The sequence below is a fragment of the Phalacrocorax carbo genome, chromosome 3, assembly GCF_963921805.1.
Source record: "Phalacrocorax carbo chromosome 3, bPhaCar2.1, whole genome shotgun sequence".
Classification (NCBI taxonomy): Eukaryota; Metazoa; Chordata; class Aves; order Suliformes; family Phalacrocoracidae; genus Phalacrocorax; species Phalacrocorax carbo.
This window is the reverse complement of record NC_087515.1, coordinates 24838865-24862197: the sequence shown is the minus strand read 5'-3', so window position 1 is coordinate 24862197 and position 23333 is coordinate 24838865. Positions and strand designations below refer to the sequence as shown.

The 23333-nt window shown below is 37.3% G+C and overlaps 1 protein-coding gene across 3 annotated transcripts in view; it reads left to right on the top strand.

Moving 5' to 3' along the window:
• The window catches only part of LPGAT1 (lysophosphatidylglycerol acyltransferase 1), a 66270-nt gene that overhangs the window by 20075 nt on the left and 22862 nt on the right, over nucleotides 1-23333 (top strand). For all 3 annotated transcript variants that reach the window (XM_064446183.1, XM_064446182.1, XM_064446185.1), the window contains exons 4-6: nucleotides 8121-8239; nucleotides 14437-14532; nucleotides 18653-18926. In XM_064446183.1, the coding sequence (XP_064302253.1) occupies nucleotides 8121-8239; nucleotides 14437-14532; nucleotides 18653-18926 (489 nt within the window). The remainder of the gene's footprint in view (nucleotides 1-8120; nucleotides 8240-14436; nucleotides 14533-18652; nucleotides 18927-23333) is intronic.

Here is a 23333-nt window from a genome sequence, read left to right as displayed (position 1 = left end):
GGGAGGCAATGTCAAAAGCCTTGCTCAGATTAAGGTAGAAAAACATCCCCTGCTCTACCTTCATCTACCCTTCATTCTACTTCATCTAATTGTTGTAATGGTGTGGTATTCTGAAATTCCCATTTTCAAAGTAACTTTTCTTTTTAATTCTAGAAAAGTCAATATGTTTTTAATGATAATATCTTACAGATAGAGCATTCTTTGAGCTTAAGATGTATTTTGCATTGTAGCCATACTTAAAATACTGTTGATTCAATATACAGTACACTGAATAGGACTTTTAAGACTCATATCAACTTATGCAAATTTTATTTTGGACTACCTTGTTAAGAGTAAACATCAGTATTATGGGTGAAACTGCAAGAGTTTGACTCTTTCATTTTAAAAAAAAGAAAGTGTGTTCTGTGGATGTAGGATATAAATTCATTTGCTGCAGTGGTGAGAATCCTTTCTCACATGTAAAAATTATCCTTGCAGATAGAGACTGAAATGTAGGACCCACAGCCTTTTATGACAAAAATGGACGATTTAGGCAAGCATTGGACCTCTTTGCATTGAGGGATTGACTGTGGTGTTTCCATCATTGTCTCTGACAGAGGGGTTGAAGAACAGAAAGTGCAAACTGATAAAAAAAAAACTTGTATGTCCTAATTCTTCTCCTTAAAATTTTCAAATCTGTAGTATCTGTCTAGGCAGCAATAAGACACCTGTGGGCCAAAATATCTTGGGACATCTTGTTATACAAGCGGCCCTGTGGCCCTGAGATTGTCAAAAGAGGTTTCTTGCCACATAAAATTGCACGGTCTTAGTAAGCTGCAAATCTTGTCTTTGTGCTGTGTAACAACTTAGCTGAGATCCTTCTATTCAGAGTCTCTTGGATGCTTGTTTTATAGAAATATGTTTCTTTGCTTCTGTCACTTAGGGCGTTACAGTTTTTTGGTCATCCCCAGAGTGTTTAGAAGCTTTTAACCAGCAAAAGGCAAAAGTTCATCTTCAGCTTATATACCTCTTTTTGGTTTACGGTCATCTTAAAGGCTAAGTTTACAGGATTGTCTTTATTTGATATTGGAAATAAACATTTTTGAACATAGATTGACAGTGTTTCTTTCTACACTGTAACTAGGAATGACCAAAATGGTACTGAATATTAGCTTTAAATATGAACTGATAACAGTTAATCTGAAGTATATTTACTGTTGGTTCAGATTCTTCTGTCTTTTTAGGACCTTGGTGACATGACAATGTGCTTCTAAGTAGGTATTTTTTGTGCATATTTTGAAACTTCTTAGGATTGCTTTTAACTTTCAACCTTGACTGATTTCAGTATCCCTTAATAACCTTTACTTATTGTTCTGATGTTTTATTTCCAAAGTGTGTTAAAAATGTAAAAAAAAGTATCCTTTCATGGTGAGAAAGAATTGTGGGACTGTTTTTTCCTGGCCACTATAACATCTGCAGTATGTAAGGTATTAGAGCATCAGGGTATTAGTTCATGAATGCATTGATGTTCCTCTGGGTGGTTAATACTTAATGTATTTTATCTGTCACCAGGGAGGAATGTACTGTACAGCTTGCTTTTTCTGCAAGTGGTCTGACTCATGAGCTCAAGGTACTTCAAAAGGATTGCAGCACTCCATCCCATCCTTTAGTCTAGCAGTTGCTTTTCTAATAATAGAAGCAGCAAAATAGACAGTGGAGTTATTTCTTGGCTGCTACAGTTTATTACCAGTATAGTAATGAAAGCTGACATCAGTTGCAATCTTCACATTTCACGGTCCACATTTGCCTGTGTGGCTACGAACACTGGGTCTCTTGTACCGCTCCTTGGAAGCAGTAACCACTATATACAACTGGTGTTCCAGTTTGGATGATCAGAACTATGAGCTGTGGGACTTTGACTCTGCAATTCAAGCAGTGTTGTGGGAGCAGCATTGAATAGCTGTTGGAGACCTCCAGCAAGTTGTGGAGGGTATGTCTGGTGAAAAATGTTCTTGTAAGACTTAAGATATATTGGAACTATTCCTTAAATATATGTAGTGAGCCTGACAGAATTTGTTAACTTTAAAAGTTTTCTTATCACATAAACTGCTTGCCTAGCATAATTGCAAGGAGGTGAAGCTCTTGAAATGCTATTGCCTGTACTGAAGTCAATGGAAGGAGTTCGCTCCACTAAAGGTGAGCCAAGGTTTTACTTTTATCGATTCTCAGTCACATATGGGTAAAAGGAGCCCTCTCTTCAGCCACAGGCATCATCTCTTGTGCCAGAGAATTATAGAACTCAGGCAAACCATACCCATGAGGTCTTGAACATGCACTCCAGGAAAATTAAGTCAGTCTTCAAAAGCAGTCATTGCAACTGCCAAAGTCCTCCACAAAGCATATCTGTCGGTAAACTGCAGAAAGAGAAGGTGGAAGCTAAGAAGAATGGAACTGAAAGCAAATGGAAATGTGCCTTGTTTTCTGCAATGAAATGCATAGGTGTGCAAAATGGTTTGTCACAAAAAATGAGGATGATGACTGGGACATCTTAAACCCAGCCTTAATTTATTAGCATGTACTGTAGGAACAATCTCCCTTTATTTACAGGCTTTTCTTCCCCAGCTGCTGCTGCTTTTCTGACTTGCCTATGATAAGCATTTTTCTTGATGGAAGTAAAAGGAAAGATTTGTCAGTGTAGGTCAGTTTTTTATCATCATAAAAATCTGAATCGAGTTATCTGTAAAAAATGCTTTTTTGATATCAAAGCCTTGTTCAAAACTGTTTTTTACAACCTTAAGATGTCAATTTCAATGCTATTATAATATACACAATAGTTTTGTTAGTAAAGGTAACATGTTAAGTGAAGCTGTGTTTAATGAGATGTGATGTTGTATGCATGTTCTTTCCCTCCTTTTCTGGATTGTACTTTTATTGATCATCTGTATGTCTTGTGTGTAGTTAGATAAAATATATGAAGGTTTCTATGACTTTTGGAAGGATAGGGTAGGATTGGAAGAGCTATTTTTCTCTTTCCAATAGTATGTGCCTGCTTTTATATAGGTGTTCTTAAATACCTTGTAACCCTAAAACACGTGCTTAATGTAAAAAAATTAACTGTATGCTGATTTACTTAGTCCATTGTTTTCCTTCTTTTTACTGTAGGCAACTACTTTGCAGAGACAAATGCATTTAACCTTTTTTTAAGGGGAAAAAACCACCTTTAGCATGTCTTTATACTTTTTTTTTTTAATGCAGTCTAGGCATGCTAAATAATATTTATCTCTGCATTACTTCTGGGTTTTCTTAATGCCAGCTATCAAAGAATCCCATCTATAAAGGAGAGACAAATGAGTATAACAACTGTACATAGCTACTGTTGCTGAAACATGCTTTGACCAGCCATTTGTGAATAACAGTAAAGCAGGGTTGCAAATTGCCAGATACAAATGCTTGAATATCAGGAGGAATGTTTAAAACATAGAAACCTGGTTGTCATGAGTTACAGTCACTACTGAAGACCTAATAATAACATTTCTTCTTTTAGAAAGTAGGGTGGCTTCTGAGGAGGCGAAGGAGGCTGTCCGTTAATAATGCCATTTATTTGTTACTGAAGGTTTCCAGGTGATTGACAGAAGGTGGTACTGTGTGGTTCTAAGTGTTGCCAACTTGCAACTTCTTGGAACAGGTTTTCTTGAAGTCTTGCCTCATGGATGCAAGTGATTACAAGTGATCAGGAGAAAAATAAACTAAGGGGTGGGGAGCTCTGGAGTAAAAGTTAACTTCTCCAATTTCTAGAGAAAGTTGTGAATATTGTGTGTACACTCAAATCTAAATGGCAAATAAAGTGGATATCCAAATCAATTATATGTTTACATATATCATAACTTTCAGGTGATTTATTTAGCTGTTTTATGGGGTTGGGAGTTTTAATGATTGATTAGAACACCTACAGAGTTTCCCGGACCTTGCCATAAAGCATTAGTCTTTTCACGTTTTTTATTTATGGGGCGAATATGGTAGCTTTCAGATTTGGATGATGCTGGTATGAGAATTGTATCTGGTTCCTTCACTGCCCATTTCCTAATGGCTGTTAAAATTTCTGGCAGGAGGCTTTTTTTTTCTTTTTTGCTTTCCAATTCAGTGGAGAAATAAGAAGTTAAAACTCAATACATTTTGAGATAATAGCCCCAGGTATTCATTAGAACTTAAGTTGTCAAGATGGCAATAAAACTTACGCTGATTCTTACGGCACACACTGTAGTAAAACTATTAACTGTAATGAAAACAAGATGGTCAAAAGTTTCAGAGCGTTTTTGAAGTTTTAAAGTATAGTATGCAAGATGAAGTAGTTCATATTAATTGCTAGGCAGTTGCACAGAATATTAGACTGCCATTCTTGCCAGGTATATTTAAAAGTATAAAATAAATCTACTGAATTGTTAGTTAGCCGAGTAGTCATTTGCCCAGCCTAATGACATAGTGCATTTAAAGTGCTTGCATATTTGTTCATAGCATTGCTTACATGCACACAGTTATGTTAAGGACATGATTACAAAGCAACCAGGTGTTCTGAGGACTCTCAATAGCTACATTTAGATGTGTAATAGTTCAGTAAAAACGTGGAAAAACCTCTTTTATTGGTTTTATTTTCCTCTTTAAGCTCTGGGAGGATTAGCTCATAAACGGCCTGGTTTGCAGCTCATTATATGACATATTTTCTTCATGTTTTAGAGACTTGTGTACATCTTGGACTTTTTGTTTAAAGAGAAGGATAAATCTTTCTGTCTTACAGCTCATGCAGTTGCAAGTAAATTTGACTTCATCCTTTCCTGGAGAAGCCTTTTCCTTACAATACTAAGTCACAAATGAAGTATCTCTTACAGCTAGGCCATTTCTGTCTCAATATTGTGGGTAAAAGACTCGTTACTAATCAGGATTACTAGATTTTCTTGGTACCAAGTTTACTGTGAGTTCAAATTAACACATTAAACTGGTTTCCTGCTCTTTCCTTCCTGTATGTTGTTTTGCTATTTTAAACTGCATTTGCAGAAATCAAACTGTTGCGAGGCCGTAGACACAGAACTGGTATCCTTATAAAATGTGCCCTGGCAATAGAAGGAAGCTGTGGAGGAACGTTTGCTGGTTTTCAGGCCCCTGAGTGGCAAATATTTATCTTTGAACTGTTTTTTGTCATGTTACAGTGGAGCAAAGCAGTGTTCCTAGTTCTGCTGCCATGAAGCTGAGGTTTTGATTTGAATGTTTCCAACTGCAGTGGAGGAATGTAATAGCACAACTATTTCTTAAAGCAAAAGGTGCAGCTTTTGAAAATGTCAGTGTAGTGAGAAAATTGAAGAAAAGCTTTTATTCCCCCACCCCCGAGTTTAAAGGGACATGGTGAATTTAAAATTCTAGATATTTGAAGGGTATTTTCTTCTTTTAAAAATAGTGGCAATAGCAGTATTTTTTCTGCACACTTTTGTGGTTTGCTGTTCCGTTTCCGATCCAGAAATGAGGAGTAATGACAGGGGGAAAAGAAACTAGAGGATGTCCAGCTGAATCACTGTGACTTAATAACTTACTACCTGTCAGCTGAGCCACAGAAATTGAGCTATTAGCTTGGCCAGTTGATAGATAAAATGGATTGAGTAAATAAATTAAAGAATTAAATCAAACTTTTTTTTTTCTTTTTAACCTTGCCTTTGTAGTGGGATAACAGAGCCCACCTTTTTACTACTACTCAGCTGAAACTTGTTAGTGCATTGTAAGCTGGCTGTGTGTTTTTACACTCTTGTATTTAACAAGAGTAGGTAAAATACTCTAGGTAACCACAGAAGCTTTTTTCCCTGTTTTTCTTTGGCTGGAGCCTATCTGAAAGTTGCAAAGTAAGGCATTAGTTTTCACCTGCTATGCTAAAGGTGTGGGTTTTTTCTAACAAATTAAGCTTCATAAGTTCTCCTCTTCAGTTGTTTTCAGTTGTGTGCTACTTCTCACAGCTTACATTTTTCAGTCATGAACTTTATTTTAGCCCTTCAGAAAGTTAGATCTGTGAAACGTTTTTGAAGATTGAAAATAGTTTCTTCTTAAACTGCTCTACAGTAGAAATGATGAGTAGTATAAATTGATATGTTCCAGGGAAGTATCTATAGTCATGTAATCCATTTTTTCTTCTGAGTGATCTAGAAATAATTTTATTTGGAGATAATTACCTACTTGTGAGAAACCTTATTTTGCAGATGCTTAATGTATTTAGTACTTTTTATTACTTTCGGAAAGCCACAGTTCAGTAAGATCATTGTATATTGGCTGCTTAATAAAGACACTGAAGTCATAATTTCAAAATCAGTACGCAGTTGATTAATTTTCCTTTAAAACAATTCTCCTTTGATCTGAGTTTCTTGCCTTGTGGGGTACTACCATAGCTAGATATGTGAAATACTTGATAACAAAAGTGCATGGTCAACTATGCCACATCCAGGTGTTTTCTGACTTCTGTGGGGTTAGGGAGGATGTCGGAGGGTCTTTGCATGTAATGAAGGAGGAAGGATAAAGGAGATCTTCCAAGTTCATGTTGAGAAAAATAAGAAAGGTTCTGTGCCTAGCCTGCCCGGGGAAAAGGAAGGAAGTTGAACATTATGGAATGAATAGTCCTCCCCACCTTCGTATCTCTAGTCTGACTCTATCTACTTGTGACCAATACAGCATTTTATGTTTTTACTTTGTGTTCAAGTCTCAATTCAGTATTGATTTGGGAGCCATTAGAAAGTAACCGAAGTGGCAGTTTTCAAAGGTGTGATGATAATTGATTACTGCAAATACAGGGAAGCTATGCACGGATTATTGCTTCTTGTCTTCAGTGTGCAGCCTATTGCTTTTGCATCAGTTAAAGCACTGCTTAAAGACAGATAGTAGTAAAGTAATTAATTGCCCTGTGATGAGAGTTGTTAATAACAGTACTAAAGATTCAGTAGTGGAGGTGAAATATTTCCTTTGATGTCAGAAATGAAAATAATAGCCAGTAAGAACCACCTAAGATAGTGAACAAACACAGAAAAATAATCATATCCTACACACTTGGGCAATGCATCTTACTTTTCCTTTTTGAACTTCATAAAGCTACTCTGCCTGCCCATCCTTTCCCTTTACTCTGCATTGCAGTAACCATCCCTTCTTTTGAAGAGGGCCAGACTCTACTTGCTTGTCTCTTTGCCCCAGTAACAGCATTAGATGTATTCTGGTCTTTAGTTTATGACAGACTTTTTCTCATTTTCCATCCTGTGTTCTTTGGGAGGCACTCTTCTCGTTCTGCATTTAGTTACTTTGTGATGATAGCAATTTTAACTCCTTTTCCTTACCTCAGCATATTTTTCCTAGTCAGAGTAAATGTTGGATGATCAACAGCTGTAGTTTCCTCCTGACATCATTCTTGCCACTGGAGTTATCTGGTGTCTGGTCTACAAAATAATGACTTGTAGATTCTGTCATCTGAGCAGCATTTTCTGAACCCACTTTCTTGCCTATAGCTAACTTGTTTAGATTTGAATTACTGAGTTTGTTTAATATAGCATTTTAAACCTAGTGATCCAACTACAAGTTTTTTGGTTTGCTTTTACTGGAGTAGTTTAATAATAGTAGTGTAGAAATGAAACAAACTTGCTAAGTTTAAAAAAAAAAAAAAAAACAAAAAAAAAAAACCCCCACAAAACAAAGAACACCAAACCTACACCACCCCAAAGGACCATTTCTGACAACATGATTTTTAAATTTTTTTTTAAATCTAATGAGGCGAGACAGTTGAATTTGAAAGCTAGGTCAAAAGCTTATGTAATTTTGGGACACTAAATATAGAATGGTGTAATGACACAAAAAGATCAATCTCTGCATATGTTCTGGTAGGGTAGTTTTGTTTTGTTCTTATTCTGTGCATGCAATTTAAAACAAAGCTGGATACCCTCTGCTTGGAAGAATGATCTTGCTAATATTCCTATCTTATGCTATGTGCCAATTTAAATTGACATGTAGCATGTAGGTTTCTTTATTGTAATTGTCTGGGTGTGGGGTCTCTGGGTTTTTTGTTTTGTTGATAGAAAAATTTCCATGTGGTCATTGTAAAAATTTACCTCTTTATTTATTTGTTTTAATAGTAGTGGAATGGGGTGATGATGTTAAAGCAGTATCAGAAGATGAAGCCATGGTGCTGGTGAACCATCAAGCAACAGGTGACGTCTGCACTCTGATGATGTGCCTTCAGGATAAAGGCACGGTAGGCTACAATCGGGGAGAGGGATAACTTCTGTGTATGCCATCTGTTACCTTGGGCGTGCTTGCATCTGTGTGTGGTACTGATGGGTGACTTTTGTGTGTTAATCCACCAAATAATCTCAAGGCCCTGCATAGGAAGCTCTTTGTTTAGATTTGGTTTAAAGTGACAGCCAGTAGCTTGGAGCAGGTTTTAGATCACAAACATTGTCTTTGAAGACGGTCAAATACAAGCTGAGTCAGTGTGCATCTAGTCTAGGTTAACATGGAGGGAAGCAGATCTCCTTGCAGGTAATCACATACTTGACTTTTTCCTCGCAACTCATGCCAACTTTCCTCAAACCAACACAGGTAGCTTCTTGGTTATTACTATTCCAGCATGGAATTATTCTCAAAGTTAGAAGCAAGTTGTGTATGGGATTTTGGTAGGAGTTCAGAAATGGAAAGTAACTTCCCTGTGAGGGCATGTCCAAGCTAAGCTAGTTAGCTAAGGCCAAAATTGCTTGAGCTTTTATTTCATAAACTCTTAAGCATTTCTTGGTGAGAAGTGCAACTAATGTCAATTGTTTCATGCATTGCTGTTCAGAAAATTCACATCTGCCGAGTGTAGTGCTGGAAACCAGAGTATGGGATCTAAACAGTAAATTAAATTTTTGTGCCAATCAGGAGGAAGTGGGTATGTATGATTAGGCTACAAAGAGTGAGAGACATACCTGACAAGCTGAAAAAAATGCATCAACTCTGTCTTAGTGTTGTCTTCTTTCTTGTGACCGTGTGGTGAAGAAACAAGGAAAACAACAGCTGCTTTTTGTTGCATCTGTACAACTTGTAACCGGCTCTGTTTTTCTTGGTGTATATTAATAGAGATTGTGTATATACTCTATCTCTACCAGATATTTAACCATTTTTAAAGAAATTTTCCCAGATCTTACTTATGACAGCAGAGCTGCTTAAAAACAAAACAAAAAAAACCCTCAAACAAACCAAACTCAAAATAGAAAATATGAAAATGCAACTGAAGATTGAGCAGAGACTAATTACTTTTTTTCTGCTGTAGCCTGGAGAAGGCTGTTTTAAAACTGTGTTTTAAAAGTACTTGTAATTTCTTTAATTTCTTCTGGATATATAAATCTAAGCCATATTTATTCTGTTTAACTCCATAGCTAAAAAGTTTCAGTCAAGACAGAGTAAGTTTCAGTGGATACAGGAGATGTTAAAAATGGAGGAAAGCATTGAGATTGCAAATAATCTTCACCACGGAAACTGTTAGGTTTGCAGGTCTTCAGAAAAGCAAAACATCCTTAAAATCACTATTTTTTCCCTTAAATAACTACAGTTATTGCTTTTGGAAGATACATGTTCAGAGCTTAATATGGCTTTAATATTTTTAGCTAATAAACCAAAAAGTACAAGCTTCAATGGATGCTTCAAATAGAGCATGAGTAGTACAAGTGGCTAAAAATAATGAGAAAGATCAGGATAGTTTATCCTTGATAGAACTTGCTGAATCGTGTGTTTTTAAATAGCATGCTTCATATTTCTGAACAGAATTGTCTTTACTTTGAGTGACTGTGAAACCACTGGAGGGAAAAGAAAAAACCAAACCTACCTGTCCAAAAGAAATAATTATACAATAGCCAGCTATTTAAATTTGGCAGTTTGCTTTAAATGCCATTTAAACTTAACATGGAGTCCTTCACAACCCTGATACTCACCTGTTAGTAACAAGATAGTAATTTCCAAGAATTGTTTTATTTCGTTTAGGATGGTTAAGCTGCACTAATTCCTAAACACTTTACCACCCAGACAATGCTTTTTAGCTTTCGAAGTATTTTGTGAAGGTGAAAGGCTCACTTCCATTTCACACAGAAGGGCATACAGAGAAGTAAAACAGCTTACCAAAGGCAGCCTCTCGGTGGTGGTTGTGCAGTGGCAGAACAAGGAAGACCTTCCTCCTGTAGCAGTCCAAAATTTTTTGCTTGCTTTTGCCAGCCAATACAGACTGAAAACAGATTCAATCTGCAAACACTTAGTGTTTGGTGCAGCTTTTTGAAAAATGTTAATGGAAGACATCAGAAGTGTTTGTTTTAAAGTTCTGTGTTTTTCTGTGTAGTGTGGTAGAATACTAAAATGTTCTTGCAACTTGACAATGTTTCCTAATGCAATGTCAGGAACTGTGATGGTATTTTTTCCTAGTATTTTATAAATTCTTATATACAAATGATAGTGTAGCCTATCTGTTTTAAGCAAGTTAAATCTTACTAAGCAGTAAGCTACAATGCATGTGTTAAGATGTTTCCTGTCTTTCAGATTCACTTATGTGAATAAGGAAAACATGATCTCTTATTAGGGAAGTGGAACTTAGCTAAAAGTTATAATTTTAATGGAAGGACTGGACTGGTATTATTTGACTAATACATGTTACCATAAGACAAGCCACACAGAGCAAGGTTTCAGCTGAATCAGAAGTGGCCTAATTACACTTCTTATATAGTTCAAGAAATTGTTCCAATGTCTTTGTGAAGGTAAGTGTTAAATATACTAAGTTAGTTGTGGTTTCATAAACGTTAAAGGTTATGTGTTTAACAAAGAGAAGTTGGTTGAAATGCTATTACTGCTTTCTGACTGGATTAGGACTGATAAATGTGGCTATTTTTTCTGATTTAGAGCAGAAAACAGTGCTAGGAAGGGTGCAATGGAGAGAAAAAAGTAGAGCTTGCAGTTGTTAGAGTGCAAGTTTCAAGACATGCGTTCCCAGGTTTCATTGTTAAGTTAGAGGTGCTTGAAAGATGAAAGTCAGTCTGTTCAAGTTGCTTTATTATGAAATCAATGTGAAGTGAAACGAAAATGAGCCTGTGAATAAGAGCCACCTAGATTTTTTTATAAAATTGGAAAAAGCTTTTTCTACATTCTGAACTGAATTAGGAAGGATGAAGCAAAAAGGGCCTGAAATGGCATCCCAAAATTCTTTAAATCCACAAACAACTATGAACCTATGCTCAAAACAATACTGAATGTCTTTGCTTAAACCTCCTTGAAATGCAAGTGATAAGGGACTCATCTGATAAGTGTTGTTTCGTTCCTGAGAATACAAAACGGAAGAGCTACCACCAATACCTTGCAGTGTCCTATGCTACCAAGGGCAGAACCGAATGAATGTCCATTAATCTAGTTTGCCTTTTGATTGCAAACAAGGTAATTGTGTCCTATTCTTTGAACTCCTCCTTTTTGATTTTATGTGTTAGAGTGTGTGTATATATTACTTAATTCGTACATAAAAACATTTCCTCTTTTTACTTCTTACCACTGCCTAAGCTTATAGGCAGATTTGTAATCACCAAGCTGTGGAGTTTGCTTCTTTTGTAGCCCACTTGCAGCAAACTGCCTGTATGTTTTGTCTGAATTATAACTTGTACATCACAGTGATCTTTGACACAGTCACATCACTCCATCTCAAAAAGACTGAGGAAGTCCTGGGATGCTAGTTAGAAGCCCTGTTTCACCTAAAACATGGTGAAGATGGACTTAAGACTCTGAAGAACAATGATCAACTTTCAGGATAAAACCTACCATCATCTAAATAAAAAGACAATAAGAAGCAGTATGTGAGGAGAGAAGCACTAGCATTGCTGGGCAAGAGTTCCTCCTCCAGCATTGCTATAGAACATCTGGGGACCAATGTTGACTCCTCAAAAGACACAAACTTTTTCTCTTCAGGGAGGAAGATTATTAAGCTTGCTTATCTCCTCCAGTAAAATAGATTATGTTGGTTTAACTTCTGCTTGATGTAATAGAACAAGAATTGTCAAAATGCCGAAGCAGTAGATGAACACTGACAGTCATATGGTACCGCTGCAGGCTAAACCATCATCAGTGGAATTTTGGTGGGTTTTTAATCAAAGGATATGTTTCCCTACACCAGCCTGTTGTCTTTGGGCTGGTGTGCGGGCTTTCTTTTTTTCCCCCTCCCTAAGGCTTTCTAATTAACTGAAATTGAATGTGAATCTCTGCAGAGAACTTTTGCTTTAAGATCCTCTGTTTTATTTAACACAGGCCTGGGGATAGCTGTACTGAGAAACCATTTCACCAATATTAGTCTCAAGTGGGGAGTTATAGCTAAGAACCAATTTTTATTTTATCACAAATACATACTGTGTCTTTGTTCCCTTGGATGTGTAGCATCTAGTAAGAAATACCACTGGCAGACAGGAAAGGATACTAGCATGTCACAGAGAAGAAATGGATGCTTGTTTCCAAAGCAAAACCTTTCATATCTTTGAGAGCTGTCCGCTTCTCTCAGATGTGGTTCCCTTTTCCATTTCCAGTGATGCTGGAGGGTCCAGAAATGGGTGCTCTTGCATTATCCAAGATTTTCAAATAGAAAGTTTGCTAGTATTAAAAAACCACAAAGAGTTGAGATGTTCTCAATGTGCTCTTAGGCAAGGATAGTTAGCTTTTTAAATGCAACATTCAGATTTTGCTGGGAGATCAGCTATATGCCTAAGGCAATAAAGTATCTTAAACATGCTTTGGCAGGTACGTTCTTGTGAGCATGTAAAAAAATACTTCACTTTGCTGAGTGTCCAGCTGCAGTTGTTTAAGGATAAGTAAAAGAAACAGGGTTTGTGACAGTTATCTTTCTCCAAATATATTATCCAGGATTCATTTACAGCTTCTGTGGTCAAGAGGGAGAATAGGTAATCAGAGCCCTCCAAGAGATAATTAGATTACTTTGTAAGGAAGACTTACCGATACATGCAATTCTAGATACAAATTGCAAATTATCGAGCTGCTTTTTCAAAACCAAATTCCTGCATGAAATACGATCTGCTTCTTTCTATGGATTCCACGTAGACATGAAGATGTGAAAACAGGGAAAAGCCACCATCTCTCACTGTATCAAACTATTTTGTTAGAAGTTTCTTAGTAGGCATGGGTGTGGATTGAGTATTTCAGTTACTGTGCAAGCCTCTAGTGTTTGAAGAGAAGCGTAGATTACACTTTAGCGGTAGATGTAACCAACAAACAGATGAACAATACATAGTCTTTTCTAGAGAAAATCTTTATTTCTTAGACTGCTTGCTTTTTCTCGTTGCCTCAAATTATGTATCTTGGACAACTGGAAGATGCCAAGCAGAAAGGTGCCTGTTTAAGATTCAAAAAATGATCTGACTACCAGAGAAATGTCATGGTTTTTTTAATAAATAGAAGAGTAGTGTGTTGTAGGAGTTTGTTTCACTGAACTTACATCAGTCTTAGTGTGGCCTTGTAACATAGGGAAGAGTAAAGGCAGCTAGCCTCACGTATGATTGAGAGCATGAGACACATTGGATTTTCCAGTTTTGGAGAGCCAATTCCTACCCCTCTCAAAATCTACATGTAGGAGCTATAGAGGGGAAACACCTTGTGAGAGAAGCTTTCCCCTTCTGTAATTTACCTCTTTGGTAGTAATTCTTCTATTTTAAATCTCAAATGACTGAACAGGTATAGTGTCTTCCTTCACTGTCCTATAAGAAGTGATGGTCAAAATGAATCTAATAGCTTAACCTCTATTTTTGCATTCTTACCATGCTTCTTGGCTGGGACAAAGAGCATGACTTAATGAAATTCTCAGGGATGCATGTGGCTGCTCTGCCATGAGAGAAATCGGTAATGGCATGTGGGTTGTACGTAGGTCTCAGTGAATGCTGCTCTTCAAAGATTGAGTGAGCATGTATGGAGCATGTGTACATCAGAAGCACAATAAAAACATGATCTGATACCCAAAATTGCCAAGTACAAAAGAAAGAAAAAAAAGAAACATGTTTTTGTGGTAGGCATAAAGCATTTGGAGGTTTCAAATCAGATCTGTATTAGTTCATGTACTTTAACAAACACTGAAAATTATTTTAGTTTGCAACTGGCTTAAAATCTTGGTCGTATGTCAATAAGAAGCGTTACACTACCTTTGTGAAAAGATGTAGTAGAAATTACTCCAGCATATGGCTAATAGTGTAAAACTGTATATTATATTACAAAAAGGCAGCTATTTAATCCTGCTCTTGAGGGTGGAAGTGTAGCACCTGTGCTGCTTTATACTTTGGGGCATAAAGGACTTTATTCCATATATTTGCTAGGTTTTTTTCTGTTGTGACAAGAATGTGACCAGTACATAATTCTCTGCGCTTATAGTTACTAAACATTTTTTTTTTTACTTTTCAGGTTGTCCGTCAGATGATGTGGCTGATGGATCATATTTTTAAGTATACGAACTTTGGCATTGTGTCTCTAATCCACGGAGACTTCTTCATAAGACAGGTAAATGGAAACATGTAGTAGTGCTTTGATTTATCCTTATATTGGGAACATTGTGGTATTGTGGGACTTGCTCATTACCTTCTGGGTGGTTTGCAGGATGAAATAACTATGCTGTAATGTGTGCATTTGGGTAGAGCTTTGTTCTGAAACTGCTTTTTTTCCAAGCCTATTTTATTATTTGCCTAGACAGGAATGTTTACGGAACCCAAATATGATGGGAGCCTTTTATGAGAGGTGTACAAGCAAAGGACATGGGCAGTCCTTTTTATCTCTCTGCTTCTGACTGCCCATTCTTGGCGTCTCTCTTCTTTCCTTAGGGACCTTGAAGCTGTGCGATGATTCTGGTTAGGTAACTGTTCTGACTGTCAAAGTTTCAGATAAGGAAAGGCAGGACCATCCCATTTGATGGTGACATGGCAGTAGACCAGTTTAAGGTAATGATTGACCTGCATAAATAGTAATTAATTGATACTCAAAGGTTAATTATTATTTGAGCATCAGGAAAGAACGTGTGTTGAGCCAAGCATCTCAAATATTAAGGAGTGAAAACCTCAGATTATTTATTACAATTTGGGTTTGGTTTTTTGTTTGGTAGCTGTTGATCAAATGACACTCTAGAAATAGAAACTTAGAAGTAAATGATAGGCATGAATCTGCTCCCATTTATGTGAACTGTGACATCCCGCGTACATGTTTCTTCTCCATATTTTTATTTGTCTGGACTTAAAATGTATGGGCAGCCAGAGTGAATTAATGAATTTTCACTTTACAGAGAAGAAGCTAATTTACTCAGAATGAAATAAATAAATACTTAATCACAGCTACACACAGCTAAAGTGAGATTTTTCACTATGACTAGAGGCATGGTTAGAAAACCTCAGGAAAAGTTAGGTAATAAAGTAAAGGTATCTAGAGATATACAACTGTGTACTGTGAGAGTATGGAAAGGAACAGGGTTTGACACTTTGTAATATATAAATTTGTTTCTGCAGTTAAAATTCACAAGATGCGTGTTTTGAGGTACACAGGGCCATCAGCTTGTTAATTGTAATTTCTGAATGTGGTGTTGCAATTCCAGTTACATAACCAAACATTACTGAGCTTCAAAAACTAAGGCTTTTCCTCATTTTTGTGTAAAGTGGCTGAGATATGCAACGTCACAAAATTATGTCATCATGAGTCTAACTATAAACCAATTGAAAATAAAATGTTTCTTGGTTGTTAATTATCTTTTGGATGTAGCAAAAACACTTAGAGTGAGTAATGATCCTTTGCCTAACTATAGAAAGGCACTAATAATATTTGGATGAGCTAATGCTTCCTTTTGTTCCTCTGTAAAAGAATGTTATTTGATCATGGTACTATATATCCTATTTCTTTAAAAATTTACATTAGCCTCATTTTCATGAGCAGCACCAATGGCAGTTTTAGGAATGCTTCTGAGGTCTACTAGAAGTTGACTTGTGTTTTCTCCCATTTAAAAAGCTTACTGGAAACAGACTGTCGGTAACTTGACATATCGGTGATGCAAAGTGCATGGCATCATAAAGAATTTGTCAGCAGTCTGCTGCTACCTGTTCTCTCCTTTAGAGGAAAGAAAAGGCTGAGTCCGTTCCCTGTGACAGTGATCAACTAGTCATAGTCTTCAAGAACTGGTTATATTAAGGAGCTGCTTCTGTATGACTTATTTTCTCTTCTTTCTGGACAGTATTTTAATTTTGTGTTACCTTCCAGGACTCTTCAGTATTCCACTAGTCACAGTTGCTTTTAAACACCCCTCTCTTTCCCATTAGTCCAATAGATTATTTTTTTTTCTTCTGTATCACAGCAGCATCTTAAACCTCACAGTATTTGCTAATCAGCAATTTATCTAGCAATAGCATTCATTAGGTTTGTTCAGGTTTTGGAAAGTTCTAATATGTAACATGTGAAAAGTTTATTGTTTGCTGCTGTGGTGTTTTTTTAACTACTGTGCTATCTAGGAATCCTGTGGTCTGGTGGGAAAGGACTGTTTTGACTGAGGAAGTTTTATATTGCTCTTTAATTGCATTAATATGAGCAGGCAGAGCTTTTTGCTTCCCTTTCATGAGATAAGTTGGAAGTAATTGCAATCGTGGGATTTCAAAATCTAGGAGAAACACTTTCACAAAACTTATCTTCAACAAAATACTGTTTCTAATTGTCTTCCGCTCAACCCCACTGTTTCACTCTTCCCTGCCAATAAAACCCCAACCACCAAAGAGGGGAAGGTTTGCAGCAGTTTTGTTGATGTTTCAGAGAACTAAAATCGCCTCTGCTGAGGGAAGCTTAAATTTGGGACTCCTGTGGCTTTTGACTGATTTGGCAAAGTCACTTCGGAGCACTCAAAAATTATAATTGATGTAAATTAATTCCTGTGAAAATTGGAGTAGCTTGCACTTGCTGTGTGTGGAAGTGGGAAGGGAAAAGATTGTTGAAGACATTGAAGATACTTCTGCAGTAATTAAGGACAAATCTTACTGTCTTAATTGAAAAAGTCGTGCATCATCAAAGAGGAGAAAGGAACGAGGGTTGGGGGAGGTGGGACATTGTGTTGCTTGGTTTTGTTGGTTTTTTTTTATTCTTCCCCTTGGCTCTTCAGGTTTAATTATCACCTGGCTATATCCTATGTACAGCTAATTATTAACCTAGAAGCTGGTGTCATACAGTATCTTGTTGGTTAGGGCATCCCATTTTTGTTGTTTAGGCTTTCTTTAAGTTCACACAAATAAAATCACTTCCTGCTCAACAGTTTCTCCTAGAGGATAAAAACCTGCAAACATCACAACCCAGTACTCCTTTCCAGCCTCCACCCCCCCTCCCCAAACAATAAGTGTTTCCTTCAGTCTGCTGATTTCAGCTGAGACTAAGCATTCAAGCAGTGCAGATTTGGGAGAAATCTGTGGTTCTGCTGAGGTAACCAAACTGAAGCCTGGTCTCGAGGTCCAGCTGTGTCTTCTGGTACCTCTGCTACTCTAATACGGGATGTGGGGAAAGTTGCGTAGAAGATTACATAAGCAAAGATCGTAGAATCATAATATCATTAAGGTTGGAAAAGACCTCTAGGATCATCAAGTCCAACCATCAAGCTAACACCATCAGGCTTCCTAAACCATGCCCTCAAGTGCCATGTTTACACATTTTTTGAATACCTCCAGGGATGGTGACTGCACCACATCTCTGGGCAGCCTGTTCCAATGCCTGACCACTCTTACAGTAAAAACATTTTTTCTAATATCCAATCTAAACATCCATTGACACAACCTGAGGCCATTTCATCTTGTCCTATCACTAGTAACTTGGGAAAAGAGACCAACACCCGCCTCACTACAACCTCCTTTCAGGTAGTTGCAAAGAGCGATAAGGTCTCCCCTCAGCCTCCTCTTCTCCAGGCTAAACAACCCCAGTTCCTTCAGCTGCTCCTCATAAGACTTGCTCTCTAGACCCTTCATCAGCTTCGTTGCCCTTCTCTGGACATGCTCCAGCACCTCAATGTCCCTCTTGTGTGAGGGGCCCAAAACTGAACACAGTATTCGAGGTGCAGCCTCACCAGTGCCGAGTACAGGGTCACGATCATTTCCCTATTCCTGCTGGCCACACTATTCCTGATACAAGCGAGGATGCTGTTGGCCTTCTTGGCTGTACGGGCGCACTGCTGGCTCATGTTCATCCGTCTGCTGAATACCATTTTGGCTGGCAAAAATTACTGATGATATGTGGACCTCCAAATCACAGCTTGACCCCTAGATTGTCTTTGCAGAATTCAGTTTAGCAAATTCAGCATGGAACCAGTAACAACTAGGGAATTCTGTAAATACATCCGCCTTTTACATGGCATTTCTGTTTACAGTCGGTCTTGCAGAGAAGTCATCAATTCAGGAGCTTCAACCTCAATTTCAAGAGCTTTTTTCCTTCAGCCTTTCTGTGAAATGGCATTAACTCAGTCACCAGTGGGTACTATGGGAACATTGTTTTATGTTGTCATAGAGGTTTATTTGTATCTTAGAAAAGAGAGAGAAACCATAGAAATGTAATAATTATTTGTCTTAATGTTATCTCTTTTAAACATTCATTTTATTTAGGTGATGTTTTATCCTTATAGGGAAGAGCACATCGTGACCAGCAGCTTGTGTTACTCAAGGAGCATCTAGAAAAATATTACAGAAGCCGTAATCGGAAATGGATTGTTTTATTTCCAGAGGGTGGCTTTCTTAGGAAAAGGAGAGAAACAAGCCAGGCATTTGCCAAGAAAAACAATTTGCCATTTCTTAAACATGTCACCCTGCCGAGACTTGGGGCAACACAAGTAATTCTGGAAACGCTTGTAGCACCGCAAGAAAATGGGACTCCAGCAGGTAGAGACGCTGTGATAAAAGGTAAACACCACTTTACTCTGTGGATAAAAAGCAAATTGAATGTCCAAGATCTGAGTTAAGCAAAACATTTTGTTTTGAACTGGTGTCTTTAAATGTCAAATACATCCATAATGCACCATCATGTGAGCACCCGGAGTGGGCAAGAAGGTGGGCTGGCCCTTTCAGCACGTTTGAGGGTTTGCACAGGTTTATGGCAGTATGGAACTATGGTAGAAGTATTTCTGGAATATGTGAACTATATTCAAATTTTAACTCCTGCCTTTAAAGGTTTCTTTGCATCTAGTACTGTATATTTCGTTCCTCTTCTTGAACTGTATTCTATTGAGTGCAAGTTCTTCTATTCTTTACAGATTTTTATGATGGCCGTCCCCTTTCTTGCTGGAGTTCACCATCACTGATGACTAGATTTGAAAGATTGTTTTGGCTGTCTTATGTTAGAAGAGTTACGAGGGAATAAAAATGTTCCTGCAGCTTTATTGTTCTGGGCTGTAGGGGAGAGATGGATATAAATAATGGCTGTAGTTATGGTACTTGGTGCTTTTAGTCTCTCAGTTTTTAAAATTAACTTGTTGGTGTGTTCAGAGAGCGGGATTAGATCTTACTTAACCTAGTTGTGGATTTCTGTTACTTATTATAGAAACAGTGGGTCGGGGGGTTGTGGTGGTTTCTTACTGATGGATGGTGCTGGTATTTTCATAGCCAAATTATTATAATAGTTTAGCAGTTCCATCCTGCTAAACAAAGATCCATCCTATTGAAGCCACATATACAGATGACTTTGGGCTTTTTCTGTGCTGAAGTTCAAATTTCAGGGTTAGCAGGAAGCCTCGTATAGAAATTTCTTCCAGATTTTTAGTTTTGAAGTTAATCTTGTCAACATAGGAAATGAATGGAGATTATGTTCTTGCAGGAGTGGAGGGAAGATTTTTAAATGAACTGAAAATCAAGCTGTGGAATGCATCAGAATACTTCCTTTCAGACTACGTTCAGAAAAGAAAGGTGGAAGAAAGCCCTTGTTGTCTTAGAGTTTAGGTTTAAAAGAGAAGCAGAATACTCAGTCATTGTTAAAAGTTACTTTTTTAAGGAGAAAAGTTTGGCCTTTTCCTGTTCTATTTATTCCCATCTCAAAGGCAAGAAGGTATGAAAAGTAGGAAGTTCAGGCCTACTATGTGAATTACAGGCCTTCTAGTTCTGGAAGGGGACCAAAAGCACTTGTCAAATACCAGTGTTAAATTTTCATACTCTTAGATTGCTATCAACTTAGCTGAACATCCAACCTGGTTTCTCTTTTTTTTTTTTTTTTTTTTTTTGGAGCAGCATGATTTAGGCTCTGGAGAAATGAGCATTTGATAGTAGTTGACCTAGCTGGGTACTAAAATAAACGATTGTCTCAGAAATACAATGGAACCACATCTGTCCATCCTACTAAAAGACAGAAGGAAAGAGAAGTGGGCAAAAAAAGGAAAGAAATGTGTGGTTTTAGCTATTATTCTGTCAGAGTAATGGACATGAAAATGTAATAAAAGAGATTAAAAGAGAAGTGAAAGTAAATTTCATATGCTAGGAAAGAGTAATATTTGATACATATGAAGCTGAGGTATTTTAAGTTCTCTCTTTTCTCAAGCTCGTGAAAATGTTTCTAACATGGTAAAACTTCCCTTTGGAGAGGTATGAAAGGTTAATTCTTGATCTAAATCTTGTATAAAAGCCTCTTCCCCTAATCTTTGGCCTTCTAAGAAGTCCTTTTACTGTACTCTTGCCACTTCAGGAAATTTTTTAACGATGTTTGTCCAGTTAAATTAAATATAATTATATAAATTGATACGGTTATAAAGTTAGAAGACTAATAAGTTAGCAATCATCTTTACTTTTTATCTCTTTTATTTTTCCCTTTTTTAAGCCATATGAAAAAAACTTTGTTCAGTGAAATCAAACTTTCCTGTATCCTCTTTGGGTTACAATCATTGAGTTGTGGGTGCTAGAACTAGATGTAGTACAGTAAAGGTTTTGCCAGTGTCTTGCATAGAGATTGCATATAAACTTGTACATTTTCACTCTACTCCTTTGCTTGGGAAGTGGCCTGTGTGTCAGTAGCATCGCACTTGAGCTTCTTGGTTCATGGAAAACGCTTTTCCTCTGCACCACTTCTTCTTGTGCTCTGTACTGTCTTATTTAACAATGTTCCTTGTGTGCTGGGTAACCAAATTATTCAGCCTACTATAATGAGCTTTCTTTGCCATTATTTACCATGCTCTCGATTTCTTGTTACCACTAAGCTTTACTGATAGTGATGGGGTTCACCTCCCTCCCCCACCCGATTATGGTTAAATTGGTTTATAGATTAAAGGTAATTCCTTCTCATCAAAAATTATGTCTCCTTCCTGTTGGGTTTCCTGGGTAGCTATGTTACTATGAGTCATGATACACAGTTGCGGTGTTCTCAAGTGCTGTTATTTAATTCACTTTAAACCATCCTTGTAGCTTTTATACCATTGCAGATTTTATGCCATTCAACTTTATCAGCTGGAATGGTGTATAATACTGGGTGACAAAAGAAAAGATGCCAAAAGCAACTATAATAAAAGATGGTTTATTCTTAATATACTGATGTTATTATCTTTAGTATCTAATATACTTAAATTCTACCTAATTTGGTACAAACCAAGTTGCGTACAGTTGTTTCACCATGTCACCCCCCAATTCTGCAGCCCACTAGCTTGCTTTTGTGTACACCAAATGTCATTGGAGTTACAGCCTTCAAATAGTAGTTCAAGAATCGTGCAACAGCTAAATGCTACATCATCTGTCCTTCTTTGGCAAGGTCTGTAATCTGATTTCTGTCATCCCTTTGGTAGAGGTGGGTTTATGTTGTGAAGTGCAAGGTTCAGTAGCCCCACCAAGTTTTCATTAGCCTTAATTATGATGTTGGTATTCTTAATGTGCGATCCCCTTTTCAGTTTATTTTTGTACTAGTTAGAAATTTCCCACAGTTTATTATCTGATTCTTACTCTGTAAAGTGACAGGAATAACAAATGTTCCTGAGCAAGGCAATCAATACTATTTGATTATTCTTGTACTTAAACTATCAGTTCTTTATCGGTTGCTTTTCCAAGGCAAGCAGCCTCTATTTTCTTAATTTCTTCTTCCTAACAGTTTACCAAGCCTTCTTTCATATTTAAAGTCCCAAGTACTAGCCTTCATTGGGGTGAAATTTAACTTATTGTTGGTAAATAATAAATTAAATTATTAAAACAGTTGTCACTTTTGCTGCCTTTGAAACACTTGTTTAACAAAATTGTATAATTTTATTCCTAAGTAAATAGAAGGATGGAAAAACATATAGGAAAGGTAGTACTATCACTCGATGGCTTGAGTGCTTTTGAAGCTAGAAAGTAAAGACAACATAGTTAAGCAGTCTCCGTCCCTGAAAAGATGGTATAAGTTAATTCCGGTCTCTGATGAAGGCATCCCCCTGGGCAGATGTGCTGTGCCCCCCCAATGGAGCACTGCTGCCCACCCCTGCATCCCAGGAGAAGGTTTTAGTGCAGAATAGAAATATGGGCAGCATAAAAAATACTTGATGCATAGCCACCATCAGCTTAACCCTGTAGGGACCATTGGGGGGTGGGGTGGGGGTGGTAGGTATTTAATGGTTTGGTTTTGTTTGTTTAATTTTTTAATGGAATGCTTAGTTTCTGGTATAGTTGCAAGTACAATGTTTCTTCAGTTAATAAGAATTAATTTTGTGAACTTCACAATTAGCAAAATGTTTTAAATGCTAAACAGCTGGCAGTTCAAAGGAGTTCGGAGCAATTGTTCGCTGAAGATATGCATTCCAGAGCTTATTTTTGATCAACCTGTCTCTAGTATGTGGTTTTTTAATTCTGCTTTATTTCACTATGCAGCAATTTTTTGTCTGATAAGAGGTTGCTATGAGCTTGGTTAGAGCCATATTGAAATCTTATCTTACTGTTTTCAAATGCAGCACAGTACATTCAGTTCTGATGTTTTTTCTCAGAGAAATTCAATTTTCCCATCTGCAGAGCTGGACACTGGACTTCATAATTGATTTCTTTTTTTTAATAAAACTTTTTGATTCACTATTATGTGAGGAATGTGACTTGAATAGCATGTGGGAATGCTTTTTTTTTAATCCTGGAAAAGGGGCGGCTTGTTTTGTTCCTGGTGATTCGTTACGGAGAGGTCTTGGGATAATGAGTAAGATGTTCAGTCTGAGAGCTAATCTTTGGGAAAACAGTTAATTTTAAGGTCAGTGGTCCAGTTGATCACACCAGGACAAGTAGAGGACGAGCAGCAAGTTACAAGAATGCATTGCTATGCAGGGGGAGGCAACAGCCTCTTTTGGCTGCATTTAGTGTGATGCAAGTGTTCAGGAAACCACACCT